Here is an 18296-nt window from a genome sequence, read left to right as displayed (position 1 = left end):
AGCCTTTTATTGTATACTATATATGTAAATCTCAAGGGTAATATTTATGAACTAGGCTTAAGGTTTATGTACAGTAGATATCAAGTCTGCACATTCCTTGTGAAATTTTAAATTTATTGATGTCGAGGTGAAAACAAGAAAAATTGTGTTAGACCTCTTTACTGTTTATTAAATTCTTGTAATCAATCTCATTGAAGTGCACAACAAATGGATCATTTTTGAGAAAAGTGATTTCAAAGAGTCAGTAGCTTCATTGTGTAATTGTGCAGTCCCTTTATCTAATATTTTGTAGAAGCATATTTTGCTTTGATTACAGCAGTAAAATTATTTGATTAGATGTTTAACAAATTATGATTCCTTGAATTTACACATTTTTCTTTGCAGAAGAATTGAAATTAAGTCTGATATTCAATTGATATAATAAGTGTATAGGAACTCAGGCAGCTGCCTTTTGGCATTTATTTGTTTTTGTTTTTTTTTTTCTTTGTTTAGTTTTCTTTAAATGCAATGACTGAAACTCGATTTATGTCACTTTACACTTGTGTGTTAGGTATCAGGAATTTAACATTCTTGTACCTTGAGGACCCACTATATATTTTATTATAAAGCTAAAAAATGTATAATGAACACTAGAACTGATTGGAAAGAAAAGCTACTTAAATTCATTTTCACTGCCTTATATCCAAACATCTTAAACTGATTGGTAAATATCGCTAGTTTCCTGGTATATGAGTGAGTGTTACAAGGTGCCACTGAAGAGCAGACTTTTTTATCTTGTATATTCTGTATTGTTTATTTATAAATTGAATGTTTTTTTCTAAATGTATTACTCTTATTTATTTGGTAATTTGACTAAATATATTTCAAATCATTTTTGCATTGTAAATCCAAATATTAGCTTATAAATTATCTAAACATTATATGCTTAGTGAAATATGGTCAACAAGGTCAGAAAATTGCCATTTAAACAGTTAAAACAGCTGCATCTTAATGTTTTGTGTGTGAAAATTGAAAATGGACCAAATATCTAGTTCTTTCTTAACGGTAAATAATTTTAATGGTGGATAAGAGACCATGTTTCTTTTTATAAGAAGGTATTTGGGCTTTGCTTGATTTAGAAGATATTATTTTATCAAAATTACTTATTTAATATGTTTGTGTCTCTAATTCTGAATTAGAATTTTCCCCATTCTATAGGTTGATAGGTTTTAACCTTCTTGGCATTAACCTTGAACGTGACTCGAACTTGATATTCTTTGCAATTACAGTTAACTACAAGCTAAACTTGGGGTGACGTTTAATGATCTTCTTTACAGTTTCAAGCCCAAATAATGATTGTGACCGTGTTCTGCTGCCACCTAGTATATCACATAACCCCATGCTGCAAACAAGTCATGAAAATTTATATGCATTTTGCCACTCTAAGGTAACTCATCAGTATTCATGAGTGGGATGAAAAACACGATGGAAAACAAAAAGCCTTAAAGGCAGTTGTAGAATAAAAGTGAAACTGAACCATTACTTGAATCAAGTGATAGAGATGACAATGTGAATTGGTCATTAGACATTGACACGGAAAGTAAAACTGACGCATGATACGGCACTGTACAAGTGAATCGCTGTGATATGCCCTGTGAATTCGGCCATGTGAAGCTTCAGCGTGCTGCAACAGTAGCTGCGTGACAAAAAAAGCAAAATAGTTGAGTGCAAGGACAAGCAAGATGTTAGCTCCCTAAGTACTTTTTACAATGCAGCAACTGTCAACGTCACTGTCAGGAGAAATGTGGAAGTCACTAAGCCCTGTGCTGAGGTAGCCTGCAGTTACACAAAGAGCACATTAATTGTGAACGTAATGTACAGTTCTGACATTCTATTCTATCATGTGTAAGAAAAACAAAAACTATTATAAGAAAAGTTTGCAAAGAAACAGTTCCGATTGCAACACTTGGCTATGCTGTGCGTTGGTGACTTTGAATCCATGCCACACGAAGGATGTGTAGTAAATGTGCATCAATGCAGCAATGGACACTAGACATACCTTTTCTACTGTATTTATGTTGACATTTTGATATTTTCATGTTTCTGTTACATGTAATAACATTTTTTCTTGTTTAAAAAAATTCATAATTTTTGGCTTCTTTTTCCCGGGGTAAATTTAACACTAAGGATGCTACTTTATGCTGGAGAAACATTAGATTATATAAGAATTATACAAGTAATCATATTATTGTGTTTTAATGCAAAGACTGATGATCGTCCTGTTCACTTTTTTCTCCCCAGAGATGAACTTTTGGTGTGCTGTCTTTCATCTGGAGTGTGAGCTCATTCATCATTTGCTTCACCAAGACTTCCATACTTGTCAACTTTATAAATGCTGAACAAACAAAAGAAAGGAAACAAGATTTTGCACTAACTTGGAAATTACAGTTTATTACATGTTTTATAGAACTATTTTACATTCTTTTACCTTACATATTAACAACTATGCTTTTTTCTGCATATGTGTTTAATAATGTTTAAAGCAAAGTTTTTAATCTTCTTTAAGCCTTATGAGACGATGTGTTTCAGGTTTTTCTTGTTAAAAAAAAAAGTCTCACTTTGATTTAAGGGCTATCTAGTTTTGTTTTTGAAGCCTATTTAATAAGTGTGGAGATTTGAATAAAGAGGCAGTCTAATTAATAATTTGATTCGTAGTTTACAGCTTAAATAATGCAAAGAATTTTTTTTTTACTTGGATGATCTTATGGATATTACTAATGCAAAACCAGCTACACTATCCAAACCACCAGTGAAGGCCTAAAGAAAAATCCTAAATTGATTTATATTAAAAGTACTGAATCACATCTGAATTCAGACTTTTTTTTTCTAAATTGATACCACTTTCTTGTATATCAAGTGTGGGTAAATTTTAACTAAGAGAAAAATCCAGCCGAGTCTCTGAATGCAATAGCCAAGAGGAGTCTGATTCTCTCTGGTTAAATCTACAATAACTGGATTAACGGCGCCTTCCATTCAGGTATACTAGAGCATATTTTTGGGTAATGAGTGGATTAGCCAATTTTAATTTAATGTATAATGAGCAGGAGATTTACAGATGTGATTTTCACAAAAGCCAGTAATATGTCACTGCTGTACATTTCCCCAGCTAAGCCACCAGTAATGCTGGGATAGACAATTTTCTAAATAATTTTCAAATTAGTAATTCTAATCAATTTTCATGAAAAAGTCTGAAGTTCATTATTTACTTTTCAGTATTTTTAAGTTGCCTTATGTAGGTGCTGGATTTACCACATTTAGCTCCCTAATGAAAGCAGCCCTGTGCCACCAGGATACACCAAGAAGCTACAGAAGGATGTTGAGTATTGCGTGGTTGTGTTAGGATATCGTAAACAGGGTTTGCTTTGCGTAAAAAAGTATAATTGTTTTGTTGTTACATGTTCATGTGCAGGCCGGTGTGCAAAGCACAACTCTAGCAGCTGGTAAAAGTATTGACTGCAGCACAGGTGTTTTTAAATGGTAGTGTTTTTGTTGATTTTATTATTTTTGTAACATGGTAAAATGTCATTTACAAAGAAATCCTGGTTGACCTAGTCGAGTATTTTATGTCTACAGTTAAGACACATACTACATATGATTTCTGGAGGAATTAACAACATACTTTAGGAATATTATGCAGAAATTATTTTCTTTTTATATCTATTGTTATAATAATAATTCTGAACTCATTTGATCAGTGATTTAAAAAAAAAACAAAGTCCTAAATATGAGCACATATATGTAAGTGTGGTATTTTTCAAATTAAAGATAGTTTTCACAATCATTAATTTGCCATGGGGAAACTGTGATCTTAAGTGAAGCATTTTTTTAATATCACTTTTTAAAAATCACAGTGCTTGTTCATGTAGTTTAAAATGCCATGTTCGAGGCACTGGTCCAGATGAGACACTTACCAACATGTGTCCATTTTCAAGTTAAGAATGTTCTCAAGTATTCATTTGTATCCTGAGATTGCACACATACTGTAAAATTGCATATCCATGGTGCTTTTTGGAGGAATTAAAAAAAAAAAAAAAGTGCGATTCTGCCATTTTAAAAGATGTCGGGCTGTGCTCTGTACCTCATTGCCTGTCTCCTTACATGGCAACATTTCTCCCCACCCAGCTTGTTTTGTGAATGCTGCAGTTGCCATTGTTCTTCTGAGAGTGATTTAAGCTTGTAGGGTAAGACTTTTCAAAGAATTTATACAGACAAGCTGTCATTTTATACATATAATATGTCCAGCTGTGAAGAAGTAGAATGGCATTGTTGCGCTGAACAGCTTCAAAAGTGTGTGGTTGGTTTCATTCAGTTTTTCTTCCATATTTATGGAAAAGTACACTCACAACAGTCACTCTGAATAGACAAAACCATAATGCCACAAATCTATGATGATATTTTTTATTCTGTTGTGTTTAACATACCTTAGAAAAGGAAATGGCATGTTTTCTTAAATCGAAACCTTTGCTGCTTCAAAATGGAGGTATTCAGTAAGTTTTAAGGCTCAAGGTTTTAAGGTTTTCATATTTGGACCAGTTCCTCACAGACTGCATTTTAAGCTGCAAGAACAAACACAGTGTTTTTTTATTTTTATTTTATAACGAAAAGATTAACTTAGGAACACAGTTAAATTAATGTATTCCAAAATAGCTGACTTCAAAAATAGCAAACTTACCTCATAAGAATCTGAGCTAAGATTGACAGTCCTGTTAAATAAATAAGAAATGTTGTCATTTGTTTTTTATTTTTTATTTTTAAATGTATGTTTTCCATAATTTTCTATTGGAGGGCATGTTGTGACATCCAAATGAAATGTTTTGATTTTGCGCACTTAGTTGTGTGATGGTTCCTCAAGATTTGATGAAATGTAGTTCATGATTATAACTTCCATTTCAGTCAACTGGTTTTATCCCATGACTTTGATTAAGTGCCTTATTTTTGCTGAATGTACTGCACCTCTGTGTTCAGAAAAAGTACATGTAAATAGGTTTATATATATATTTTTTATGAACATTTTTAGTGTCCGTATTGTATTAATTAGACTAAAATAGAGACACTAGTGAGAATTTGTCCATTAATGTATGCTTTTTTCTGTATATAATCATACTGTGGCGTATTTAAGTTGTTGTAGCATTCAGTTCCATGATTAGAAAACTTTTTCTTTTCGAAGTATCATCTTTATTTATTGTTGATACCAATGCCTTCCTTTTTTATCAAGTATATTTTATTGAATTCATTGTCTTTCTGACAAAACAGTATTATATTTAGAATGAAGTGAAGGAAGTATGTGTTTATTGTTGTAAATGATTAATGAGTTGTGTCATATAGCGGATTTACTACAGCTGGAATTATACTGTAGATAATTCAGTGGTCTTGTAACTGCCGTAATATTAGAAGACTGAGTACTGTTATGCAAAATATTAAATGCATTTTTTATTGTGCATGTTTCATTAAGGTTATTATTAATATTTCTACAGAAAGCGGTAGGTCAGTCCCAAGAATGAAGACCTTTTAGGAGACTTAAATGCATATTTAAAACAAGTAGAGGGTCTCCTCTTATAGATACATTGCTGCTGCTGCTGTTGTAAATCATTTTCAAATGTATATTTTTCTCATGAAAATGATGGACTTGGTATAGGAAGATAATTGTTCTTATACTGCATTATTTGTGCATTTCATATATTGCTGTATTTCTCCTGTTAATTTTTTAAATAAATGCACAGTAATGTGTATTTAAAGAAATTGAAGTCAAAAAGCAAACCCAAAACTGTATGTCATTGTTTCATTCTTAAACAGTGAATATCTTATACCATAACAGTGTTGATTAAATTAATAAACCTCAGTCACTGTTAAAAATGTTCCATGAATTTACTTCTGTGTACACATTCAGATTGTAAGAAGACTCTAAGTGACATCACAGTGCAACAAGCTGCGTTACCAAACACAGAGGTGCCTACCTTTTAATGAGTATCTACAACAACTTTGTCCCAAAAAGTAAGTGACAATAATATTTAAAACTAAATCTGTCTTAACTAACTAATGTGGTGTTTCAATATCAAATGGCAGACAAAGGTCCTCCCAGTGATTTATTGTTCAAAGTCCAAAGCTGTTTTGTAGTCAAAAGAAAATTTTAAGGAGTTGTGAGTTTCGTGATTATATTCATTTTAACACGCGTAACAGAAGTGTTAGGCTTAACTGATTACTAGCATACAGAACAAGTAAATGCATTTCAGGCAAGGGTGTACAAGTCTGTTCTTACTACATGGTAGTGTGTCAGTCTGATTTAAATACCAAAGGTAGCAGTGGTCCCTCACTAATGATCTTGAAATATTAGTAGTACAGAGCCCATAACTCCAGTATCAAACAGAGTATAACATCACAATGCATGTCATGTGCGTTGAGGTGACTTTTGAGCATACAAGTGTACTTGCTGTAAATTTTTCCTTTAAGTGTCGGTTGTTATTGCAGACTGATTAAGTATAATGACTTCCCAACTTTGTGTGTTTAACCAATTCAGTAATTTAACATTTTAAATGTTTTAATTTATTTTATATTTTTAAATCGCCATATTGCTCTTGTAAATGTAGAGTGACCTGTGTGAAAATGAACTGAAGAAGTTGATGATTACATAGCAATTTAATCCTGAAAATACTCCTACATACAGTCTTCAAGTTCTTACTCTCCTCAACTAAATGGAAGTTTTTCAAATTTAACATACTGCTCAGCATTTATTTTTTTTAGCGCATTTTCATACTTAACATGTAGCCCAAAGTGCTTTACAAGAAGTTAAAGAAAAAAGTGACAATTGCAAAGAGTAAATGAATAAATAATGAAATACATAAAATAGGTAAATATTAACGTAATCAAAAGTAAACAAATACAATATTTGGAATGCAGATAACCAGGCAAGTAATAGAAATGGTGAAGTCCTTAATTATGGATTAAATTGCTAAATTCATTTTTTTAAGTTTCTAATTATTATAATGATACATCTGATGGCTGGTATTGTACAATAAAGACTGTTATATACATTCAGTGGCCACTCAGTTAGGTACACCTCCTTGTTAACACAAATATGCAGACATAGTCATGAAGTTCAGTTGTTACTAAATTAAACATTAGAAGCTTGCAACCTAACTAACTTTGACTTAGTATGACTCTTGGCGTCACACACTGGCTCCCATATCTCCTTCTGGGATTTTTTTTCATATTACAGTGATTAGAGTTTGTAGGTAATAAAAAAAAACAACAGTAAAACAAGAAATGTTTGTTCTGGACTGTGTTAATGAGGGGAGTGAGAGGAGAATAGTCATACTTGTTAAAGATCACACAAATGTCACAAGTGCTCAAAAACAACAGTGATGTGCAGAATGGCTATGGCAACACAGAAGAGAGAAGACCACACTATGTCCCACTCCATTCACTTAAGATGAAGCTACAGTGGATATTTCATCACCAAAATAGGGCAGTTGAAGTTTGGAAAAACATCACCTAGTCTGACAAATCTTCTGCAACATATAGAGAACGTTATTTGATGCCAGTCCACCCTTTTCCAAATGGATACTTCCAGCAGGATTTTGCGACATGTCACAAAGAATGTAATTTCTGACACTGACTTCAGTTATGAGCCGCACAATGGCTTCAGTTATATCCTTCATGGTCCTGATATCTCAATCCAGCATGAGTGCCTTGAAATGAAGTGGAATGAGAGGATGAGTGACTGGAAATCTATTTGAATTGCTTGCTGGGGTTGATTCAGCATGGACCAAAGTGTGTGAGAAATGCTCATTTCAAGACTCAAAGAACTGATGCTGCTCAAGATACAAAGGGGGATCCTGACAAGCACTTGATAGGTGTGCTTACTAAAGTAACCACTGAATGCATAATGAAATCCCAAGCCAGTGACGTAACGTAATTATCTGAGCTCACTCTTCAAACGTTTTTAGCTTATTCTTAACATATTATTTTTAGTAATTAATAATTATTTGGATTCATTTGTTTAGTTGATATATTTGTACAGATTTACAATAAATGTAAATAGTTTTCATTCAGATGTACGTTATGAGTAATGCAAAATTATAGTTGTGGATTTAACTGGAAATAGCATAGATAACATTCCACTGGGCCAAAGTGTTTTCATAGGTTCAAATTGCATTTTAATATTTTGATTAATATTACTTAAGCTTATTTCTGAGAAAAAATATGATCTTATGTAATACTGTATATGACTAAGTGAGTTTAGTGCGTGTAAAGATGGATTCTGAATTATTTGACACAGTAGACAGAGAAACAAGCCCTTCACTTAGGCCGACTTGTCTTACCATCATATGGCCACAAGATGGAGCGAGAGTTCCAGTTGCTTTGGGCTGATCCTGAATTTTTACAATTTGGCAAGTCTTAATGGTGTCATTCCCAGAAGCCTACTTTGGATCTAAATTTAATTTTGTTAGTACTGTTGTGTACTGCATAAATGTCCAAGTATTCACAAACAAATGTGTGAACTGGAGTAATCTTTGGATACTAAAAATTCGGAAATGTGGCATTTGAATAAACTTTTTAACAAATAATGATATTTTATAAAATAGCCCATTAACATAACTGATTACTTTAAAATGTAAAATCAGCTTGCAGGGTTAAACATGTGATGTCTTGGCACTTGCATTATGACGCTTCTACGACAGTGTGTCAGTGTCTAAAAGTGTTCCCATCCTTCACGTCGTTTTCTAAAGGAGACTTTTCTCCCAAATCCTAAAAAGGTGCGTGTTGTGTGTCGCTGTACTACTGAGAAAATATCTTGCAGTGGGCCAGCTCCACATTCACTGCTCTGCTGGTTTAGATTACACAATTTGAATGGATGGCGCAGTGGTGGCCAAGATGTGATCAGCAATCCAGCACCAATCTCCTTGACCTTGATTATTGATATCAACTGTAAAAAAAAATCCCACAAATCCAACAATGAGCAGTGGATATCTGTGGACTGCACCAAGTCTGCTGGTCTCCATTCAGCTCTCTGTCTCCTCCATGTAGCTTTCACTTTGGGCTTGATGTGTAGGGAGATACCCCCTGTTGGTGTTTGTTGCCATCATTTTTAAAGAAGGGATTGAAAAGGGAGCATTCATTTTTTATTCTGTATTTATATTTGAGTTTGCTTTTTATAAATCATTGGCTTATGCTATAAATACTTGTGAATGACTATTAATTATTTGCTCTTCTAAATTACAGATATGTTGATATAAGGAACATTAATCTGTATTCACAGTCTCAAAGGGAGGTTCTGAACAAGCGTATACAGTAATAGTAAAGAGTGCAGGTCAGTTAATTACTTTCTGATGCAAATTAGTATTTTAACAACAACAACATTTATTTATATGTTTTTATATTAATTTTTTTATATTTATTATTATTTATTTTTTATATTTATTTATATATATTTATATAGCACATTTTCATACAAACAGTAGCTCAAAGTGCTTTACATAATGAAGAACAGAAAAATAAGACACAGTAAGAAAATAAAATAAGTCAACATTAATTAACATAGAATGAGAGTAAGGTCCAATGGCCAGGGTGGACAGAAAAAACAAAAAAAACTCTGAAAAAAATAAAATCTGTAGGGATTCCAGCCCATGAGACCGCCCAGTCCCTTCTGGGCATTCTACCTAACATAAATGAAACAGTCTTCTTGGGATTTAGGGTTCTCACGGAAGGACTTGATGATGATGGTCACGTAGACTTCTGCCTTTTAATCCATCCATCATTGTTGGAGCATCATGGTGCTTTGAGTAGGTGGAGGTGGCGCAGGCCACCACCACAAAGAAACCGGAAAAAGAAACAGAAGAGAGAGTAGGGGTCAGTACAGATTTTAGAGCCACCATGAATAGTTATTATGATGAATTGAACATATAGAGTATCAGGATTAAGTTACATTGAAGTTATAAAAAGGCCATGTTAAAGTAATATGTTTTCAGCATATTATATTTTAAATATAAATATATATTATATATATATATATATATATATATATATATATATATATATATATATATATATATTTATATTTATTAAATATTTTATATTTTAAAGCCATTTCTTGCTGAGAATTGCATTTGATGTGAGGGAATACCCGTCCATCCTACGGCACACTCACTCACAGTGAATTGGTTTATAGAGTTTTCTAGTCACCTGTACAGTGTGTTGTGAAATTCGTGCTTGCAAGTGCTAATCAACATGCAACATGTCGTACTCTACGGTGCCATCGACTACTGAGTATAACTGCCTTACCTGAAATGTCCCAGAGCATATTTGTATTATTTCATATTTAGATTAAAGTTGGCATACTTAACATTTTGTTGCCACTCTTAATACATCACTTCTGTTTTACACCATATTATTAGAGAAGAGACTTTCTTTAATTTCAACACTGTGTTAATCTAAAGTAAGAGCAGTTGGGCATATACCTGAAGTTTCTTGCCAAAGGGGTACCGAGTTGCTTATCTGGCAATAGCAATGCATTTGCTTTTCAAATAAAATGCCACGATAAGAAGCACATTAAAATTCAGATACCACATTCCACCTTTACTGTATTAAACAGATCGCTGTGTTACTGAAAAGCTTTTATCCAAAGATATCTAACAAGCACAGTACAGCTGATTACATATTAATGTGTTTGGAGTACTGGCAGGTTAAGGGAGACGCTCAGTTACAAAAACGACCCCAGTGGAAATCCAAAGCCTGAATCATTTCAGCTACACTGCTTGCATCAAAAAGACACAGGGCTATACAGTACATCGTATGTAGACTGAAGAATAATAATAATATGTTACATTTATAGAGCGCCTTTCACAAACCCAAGGGTGCATTACATACTGAGAAAAAAAAATTACACAGAAGAGGAAAGTTTTGACTTGAGATTTAAAGGTTAAGAAAGAGGAGCAATCTCAGAGAGACTGAGGAAGAGAGTTCCAGAGTTGAGGGGCTATAGCACTGAAGGACATGCCTCCCAGGGTGGAGAGTCTGGTGCGTGAGACAGTAAGGAGATTACTGCTCGAGGACCTTAGAAAGCGACAAGGAGTTTAAGGAGCTAGGAGCTGAGTGAGGTAGAGGGAGGCAACATTATGTAGGGCTTTGAAAGTGAGAAGCAGAATCTTGAATTTAATCCTTGACAGAAGTGATAACCAGTGAAGCTGGGAGAGAACAGGGCAGATGTGCGCCAGAATACAAACAGAAGTGACCGATGTCTATAATTTTGCTGACTTTCCTGAGTTACTCCCAATAGGAATTACAGTATAACGTGTTATCCAGTTTCTTCGCCAGTGCCCAAAATCCTCATTTGCAGTAGTCCTTAGTAAATTACTATAACCATTTACAGCTGGGGGCGGCATGGTGGCGCAGTGGGTAGCGCTGGGTTCGCTTCCCCGGTCCTCCCTGCGTGGAGTTTGCATGTTCTCCCCGTGTCTGTGTGGGTTTCCTCCGGGTGCTCCGGTTTTCTCCCACAGTCCAAAGTCATGCAGGTTAGGTGCACTGGCGATTCTAAATTGTCCTTAATGTTTGTGTGTGTGTGTGTGTGTGTGTTTGCACCCTGCAGTGGGCCGGCACCCTGTCCGGGGTTTGTTTCCTGCCTTGCACCCTGTGTTGGCTGGGATTGGCTCCAGCAGACCCCTGTGACCCTGTAGTTAGGATATAGCGGGTTGGATAATGGATGGATGGCTTTACAGCTGATAACAATTTCTCACACATTATCGCAAATCTGTCTTTTGTTGCCATAATTATACACACTTCGTGTGTGTGTATGTATATATAGAAATGAAAGGATGCCACATTGTTTGATGGAAATGAAAATTACCAACCTACAGTGGGCTGAATTCAAAGACACCCTGAAAATCAAACTGAAAAAATGGTGAGGCAAGCTAGTCCATTTTGCCGAAATTTCATTGCAGCAACTACAAATTGTACTCTGTAGTTTGTATGGCCCCCATGTGCTTGTATACATGGAATTGCCTGCATACTCTCGTCACACGAGACCAGGCATTGCTCTGCACCTGGAGGAACCTGACAGTTCAAAAATGTTCTGCCTGTTCTGGTTCACCCCCTTCATACCGTCTGGTGTGCCTAAGGTACACAACGACATTAAACAACCAACACTCCTTTACCTCATTCGCCTTTCTCAGCACCTCTGAACTTTCTTCTTCCTTCCAGTTGATTGTCACCTTCCCATCTGCAGGTTTAGTGGCTTTATGGTGGGATGGTAAGTTTAAGTTCCAGCATGTAGGAATTTGTGGGCCAGGGCTGGTGTGACTTTGGACCAGGTACACAGAGCTCCATCTCCTGGCACATGCTGTCTTACTGTAGCTTGTCCATAATATAGTGTAAATGTCATAGTGGATGAACAGGCATCCAGGCTGGCTGGTTTCTGGTACCTTTCCCGATCAGAAGGCTATAATGGAAGGACAGGGAGTGTTGCTTCCTGGAGTTTTGCAATCCCCCCCGTGCACAGTATGGCACCATCCCTCTGGCAGAACTCTTATTTATAACCCATTAGGGCATATTGTGAGCCGTAGTCCAGAGACGCAGCCCTGTTGGGGTACTTTGGCACTGCCAGGTACAGCTGCAGAGGAACGCTGTCCCTTCTTTGGGGAACTTCTGCTTGGCCCGGAACTGCTTCCAAAGTGCAGTGCTTTAAACCCAGAAGTACACCCGCATCTGGCATAAAAGACGCTACCTCATCTACACCGAGAATAGTCAGAGTCGGGAGGCAGCGGTTGAATTGTGGAGGGGTGATGGAGAAAGATGGAAGGTGTGTTATTTACTGTACTGGACTGATTGAAGTCTGTGGAGACATTATTACATATTAAACTATTTTTTAGTTTACCTGAAATTGTGTCTGGTTGAATTGTATCAGGTGTTTGGGTTTCAGGGGCACCCTCTGGTGGTCACAATGTGCAACAGCGGGCTCGATGTATAAGAAATGGCTTCCTGCTTCCTTTACCTCACAAGTAATAAAAAAAACAAATAACAACAATATTAAACTGGACCCAAGTTTGGAAGAGCTGTAGGTAAAAAGATGGTTGCATTTCAATGGCACTTTTCTAGATGCATGGAGCCACTTCAGTCACCGCCAATGCGCAGCCTGTACAGTGTGACGTACACTTTCAGCTATCACCATGGCGATAACATTTCCTTTTTCTTTATAACTAAACTAATTTAATCAGTTCCGAGAAATTTAATAATGTGTTTTGGTGCTCTGCTGAGAAGATTAATAGCTAGAAGAAAGCTGTGTGGTGAATGCTGGGAAGTTGCCAGGTCAGTGCATCCTATTTGGACCAAAACTTAGCACTAATAATATAAAAAAAGGGAGGAGGTGGGGAATCTAAAAAGCCCAACATGCAAGTTTGTAGATGACAGGGAGTATTATAAGCTCCGAAACGCTGCTTCTAAATTACACCTTTTAAGGAATTCATTAACAGAATTTCTTCGGAAATATGATATATTGAAATGTTAGAAGTGTTGCCCAATTACTGTTAACACCCAAACCAGATGAAGTATAAATAAATTGAGTGAAAATCGTTGTCTAGTCAGTGCTCTGTAGTAGTTAAATAATCGATTATTGTTTAATGTAGCACACATAAAAGACACTCACTCATGCAGAAGGTTGGGCAGGTTATCTCTAAAGAAACCAACATCTCAGACCCCAAATGAGTGAGTCCCCCACTATCACAACCTCTCATTTACTGGAGACTGGTTTTGAAGAATTCCGTTGGGGCTTTTCATTCCTACAGTGGTTATAAAAGGTCTAAAGCCCCCTGCCAAAATCACAGATTTTGTATAATACAAAAAAAAATGAAACCAAGATAAATCCTGCCAGAACTTATTCCACCTTAACTGCAAAGTTGCAGGTTTTTGTATATTTTTTTTTCCTTTTTTTCACTGATTAGTTCACTTCATTGTATTGACTACAATTTAGCAAAAAAGGTGGAATAGGTTCTGGCAGGATTTATCTTGGTTTCATTTTTTTTTTATTACTCAAAATGCAGGGTGTGAAAACTTTTATATCCACTATACCTATCACCCCAGAGTTTTCCCCGAGTCACCGACCAGCTCCACAAGGTCCTGAAGACAGCCTGACCCCCCTTGTAATTACATCTGACTGTGACCCACCTATCTCTACCTGTCTGGTCTGGAATCATCTCCTGTGCCACCTTAGCGGGTACACACCGTCTCCACAAAGGATACCTAGGCCAGGTCTGCAAATTCTCTACTACTCTGCAGGCCACAATCACAATCATCAAGTTCAGCGACCCAGAGCTTGAATTACTGGATGAGCTCGCATCTCTCTGCAGAATGTGGCCTTCAAATAGGCCTGACTCGCCCAAGCCACCTTCCAAAATGTTCAACACCAAACAGAACTTGCATTGTACCAGCTTCATTTTAAAAATTTGGATTACTTAACTGCTCACTCTCTTGTGTTGTTAAAGTTAAGAAATTAATATCAGATTAAACAACTACTGCAGTTATTTAATGCCTTCTGACCCCATAATCTCCTTATTGCTTCCTTACCTTCAAGCTCCATGCCTCTGCCTACACTATTTGTGCTCATAACTTACTATGTCGCCTTCTTACTAGAGTTAACTTTCCCGATATGAGCGATAAGAACTGTTTTAGCAATTAAAACCTTTCACACCTTAATTCCTTCCACTAAGTAAATGCATACTTTCCACCGCTGTGGCATTGATTATTTACTTATTCATTTACCAGTATCTATCACTGCTTGCCCTGCTCTGCTCCCCTCACTAGAATGACTTTTATCTACTGTGGAGATTCTCTCTTTTTTACTTTCAAGTCCTAAGCCTACACTGTACTTGAAGTAATTGCTTTATTCCTTACAAATGAACGCTTACACCCTCGCGCTGTACTAGCACTGCTCTGTCCAATTATTCTTTATATACCTTACTGTTTTCCCACCAAACAATTGCAGTTACTCTTAACTATTCAATGCTACAATACTGGTTATTTATTTGCTGGCTTCTGCAACCTCTTTCTCTGCCCTCTGCCCCGTGCCGCACATCACAAACGCTACCAGTTTCTTTTCCAAACACTCAGTTACATTTGGTTTCTGTGCAGGTAGAAAAAAAATTCTTCCCAAGGGAAAATACCTATAAAAATTCCCACACGGCTCCTTAGCAGCAACCAAAAACTAAATCTAAATCCGTTAAGTAGTGCTCTCATTTGCTAGCTAAGTGGATGTAAGGAACGCCCCACAGCTAAATCAACAACAACAACATTTATTTATATAGCACATTTTCATACAAATAATGTAGCTCGAAGTACTTTACATGATGAAGAAAAGAGAAAAAAAGACAAAGTCAGAATTAAAATAAGACAACACTAATTAACATAGAATAAAAGTAAGGTCCGATGGCCAGGGAGGACAGAAAAAAAAAAAAACTCCAGACGGCTGGAGAGAAAAAAATAAAATCTACAGGGGTTCCAGACCATGAGACCGTCCAGCCCCCTCTGGGCATTCTACCTCACGTAAATGAAACAGTCCACATTGTATTCAGGGTTCTCATGGAAGGACTTGATGATGATGGTCATGTAGACTTCCGGCTTTTAATTCCTCAATGTAGGAACATCATGGTGCTTTAATTAGGTGGTGGTGGCACAGGTCACCACCACAGAAAACCAGGAAAAGAAATAGAAGAGAGAGTAGGGGTTAGTACGGATTTTAGGGACAACATGAATAGTTATGATAATAAATTGAATATACAGTAATCCCTCCTCGATCGGGGGTTGCGTTCCAGACCCCCCCCGTGATAGGTGAAAATCCACAAAGTAGAAACCATATGTTTGTATGGTTATTTTTATATATTTTAAGCCCTTATAAACTCTCCCACACTGTTTATAAATATTCCCCGCAGAGTTATACAGCATAAACCCTTTGTATTCTCTTAGATATTAGGTAAGATTCATTGAAATTATGCATATAAACACACTGTTTATATACAGTAAAACCTAAATATTATTTTAAAGATATCGAGTGCCTCCGATATCACATATGTTACAGCCATTACGATATACAGCCCACCAGCAATAAATACGTACAATGCAAGAAAAATAGTATACAGTAAATGTGTGTACAGTGACACTAAATGTACGTAAATGTACTAAGTACTGTAAGTAGAAAATGAATTATGGTTACTCACCAACAATGACACCATAGCAATGAGTTTAATTTTACTGCACAACAAAGGAGAGCGTTACAGCCCCTAAAGGAGCCACTTCAGGCGATTGTGTAGCACTGCCGTTGTTCTTCTTCTGGCAGTCTTCAATCCAAATCCCTAAAGCAGATTCCATCCAAACTACTGCCTTATTACATCCACTTACAACTCGTTTTGCACCCTGGTTAAAAGGACACTGCGGCCGTAGATCTTATATTCCTTTCCTATTTTTTAAATAAAAAGAATCGTAGCCTCATTGATGCTGTAATGGCGTCCTACAGCGATGTAGCTTTTCCCTTCCTTCAACAAATACAAAACATTTACCTTTTCGGCAATCATTAACATCTTCCGTTGGCGCTTGGGCACGACCCCTGAAGCAGTAGCAGAAGCAGATCATTTTGGAAACATAATGAAGGGCTTGACTATGACTAAGATAAACACAAAAGAGCACAAAGGTTAACTCTTTACACAGCGAAACACATTGATGCTGAATGAGCGAGACGAGACTTCCTGGTTAACACTACATTCAGCACACAGGAATTTAACTGAGTGCTCTGATTGGTTAGCTTCTCAGTCATCCGCCAATAATGTACCCTTGTATGAAATCAACTGGGCAAACCAACTGAGGAAGCATGTACAGGAAGTAAAAAGACACATTGTCCGCAGAACCTGCGAAGCAGCGAAAAATCTGCGTTTATATATTTAGTTATGCTTACATATAAAATCCGCGATAGAGTGAAACCTCGAAAGTCGAACCGCGATATAGTGAGGGATTACTGTACAGAGTATCAGGATTAAATTAAAATGAAGTTATGAGAAGGCCATGTTAAAGTAATGTGTTTTTAGCAGTTTTTTGAAGTGCTCCACTGTATTAGCCTGGAGAATTCCTATTGGCAGGCTATTCCAGATTTTAGGTGCATAACAGCAGAAGGCCGCCTCACCGCTTCTTTTAATTTTAGCTCTTGGAATTCTAAGCAGACACTTATTTGAAGATCTAAGGTTACGATTTGGAATATAAGATATCAGACACTCCGATATATAAGATGGAGCGAGATTATTTAAGGCTTTGTAAACCATAAGCAGTATTTTAAAGTCAATCCTGAATGACACAGGTAACCAGTGTAGTGACATCAAAACAGGAGAAATGTGCTTGGATTTTCTTTTCCTAGTTAGGCTTCTAGCAGCTGCATTCTGCACTCGTTGCAATCGGTTGATGTCTTTTTTGGGTAGTTCTGAGAGGAGTTCGTTACAGTAATCTAGTCGACTGAAAACAAAAGCGTGAACTAATTTCTTAGCATCTTTCAATTATATAAGAGGTCTAACTTTTGCTACGTTTCTTAAGTGAAAAAATGCTGTCCTAGTGACCTGATTAATAAGTATGTGATTTAAAATTCAGGTTACAGTCAACAGTTACCCCTAAGTTCTTTACTTCCGTCTTGACTTTTAATCCTAATGCATCAAGTTTATTTCTAATAACCTCATTATATCCATTATTGCCAATCACTAAAATTTCAGTTTTCTTTTTATTTAGCTTGAGAAAATTACTATTCATCTATTTAGAAACACAAGTAAGACATTGTGTTAGTGAAACAACAGAGTCGGGGTCATCAGGTGCTATTGATAAATACAGTTGTGTGTCATCAGCATAGCTGTGGTAGCTCACGTTATGCCCCGAGATAATCTGACCTAACAGAAGCATGTAGATCGAAAAGAGCAGCAGACCCAGGATAGAGTCTTGTGGAACACCATATAGAATATCATGTGTATAATTACCACAACTAACAAAGAATTTTCTACCTACCATGTAGGATTCAAACCAATTTAAGACACTGCCAGAGAAGCCCACCCATTGACTAAGGTGATTTCTAAGAATGTTGTGATCAATGGTGTCAAATGCGGCACTCAGATCTAAGAGGATGAGAACAGATAAACTGCCTCTGTCTGCATTTACCCGCAAGTCATTTACTACTTTAACGAGTGCAGTTTCTGTACTGTGATTTGTTCTAAAACCTGACTGAAATTTATCAAGAATAGCATGTTTATTGA

The 18296-nt window shown here is 36.2% G+C and overlaps 1 protein-coding gene across 4 annotated transcripts in view; it reads left to right on the top strand.

Annotated features, from left to right (window-relative positions):
- Positions 1 to 4073, top strand: part of zgc:162200 (uncharacterized protein LOC558638 homolog) — a 94112-nt gene extending 90039 nt beyond the window's left edge. For all 4 annotated transcript variants that reach the window (XM_039774125.1, XM_039774127.1, XM_039774124.1 and 1 more), the window contains one exon: positions 2281 to 4073. In XM_039774125.1, the coding sequence (XP_039630059.1) occupies positions 2281 to 2286 (6 nt within the window). In that variant the 3' untranslated portion in view covers positions 2287 to 4073. The remainder of the gene's footprint in view (positions 1 to 2280) is intronic.
- Positions 4074 to 18296: the final 14223 nt, after the last annotated feature.

The sequence above is a fragment of the Polypterus senegalus genome, chromosome 13 (assembly GCF_016835505.1).
Source record: "Polypterus senegalus isolate Bchr_013 chromosome 13, ASM1683550v1, whole genome shotgun sequence".
In the NCBI taxonomy this organism is placed as follows: Eukaryota; Metazoa; Chordata; class Cladistia; order Polypteriformes; family Polypteridae; genus Polypterus; species Polypterus senegalus.
The sequence above is the reverse complement of the archived record's forward strand: the minus strand, read 5'-3'. Positions and strand labels throughout refer to the sequence as shown.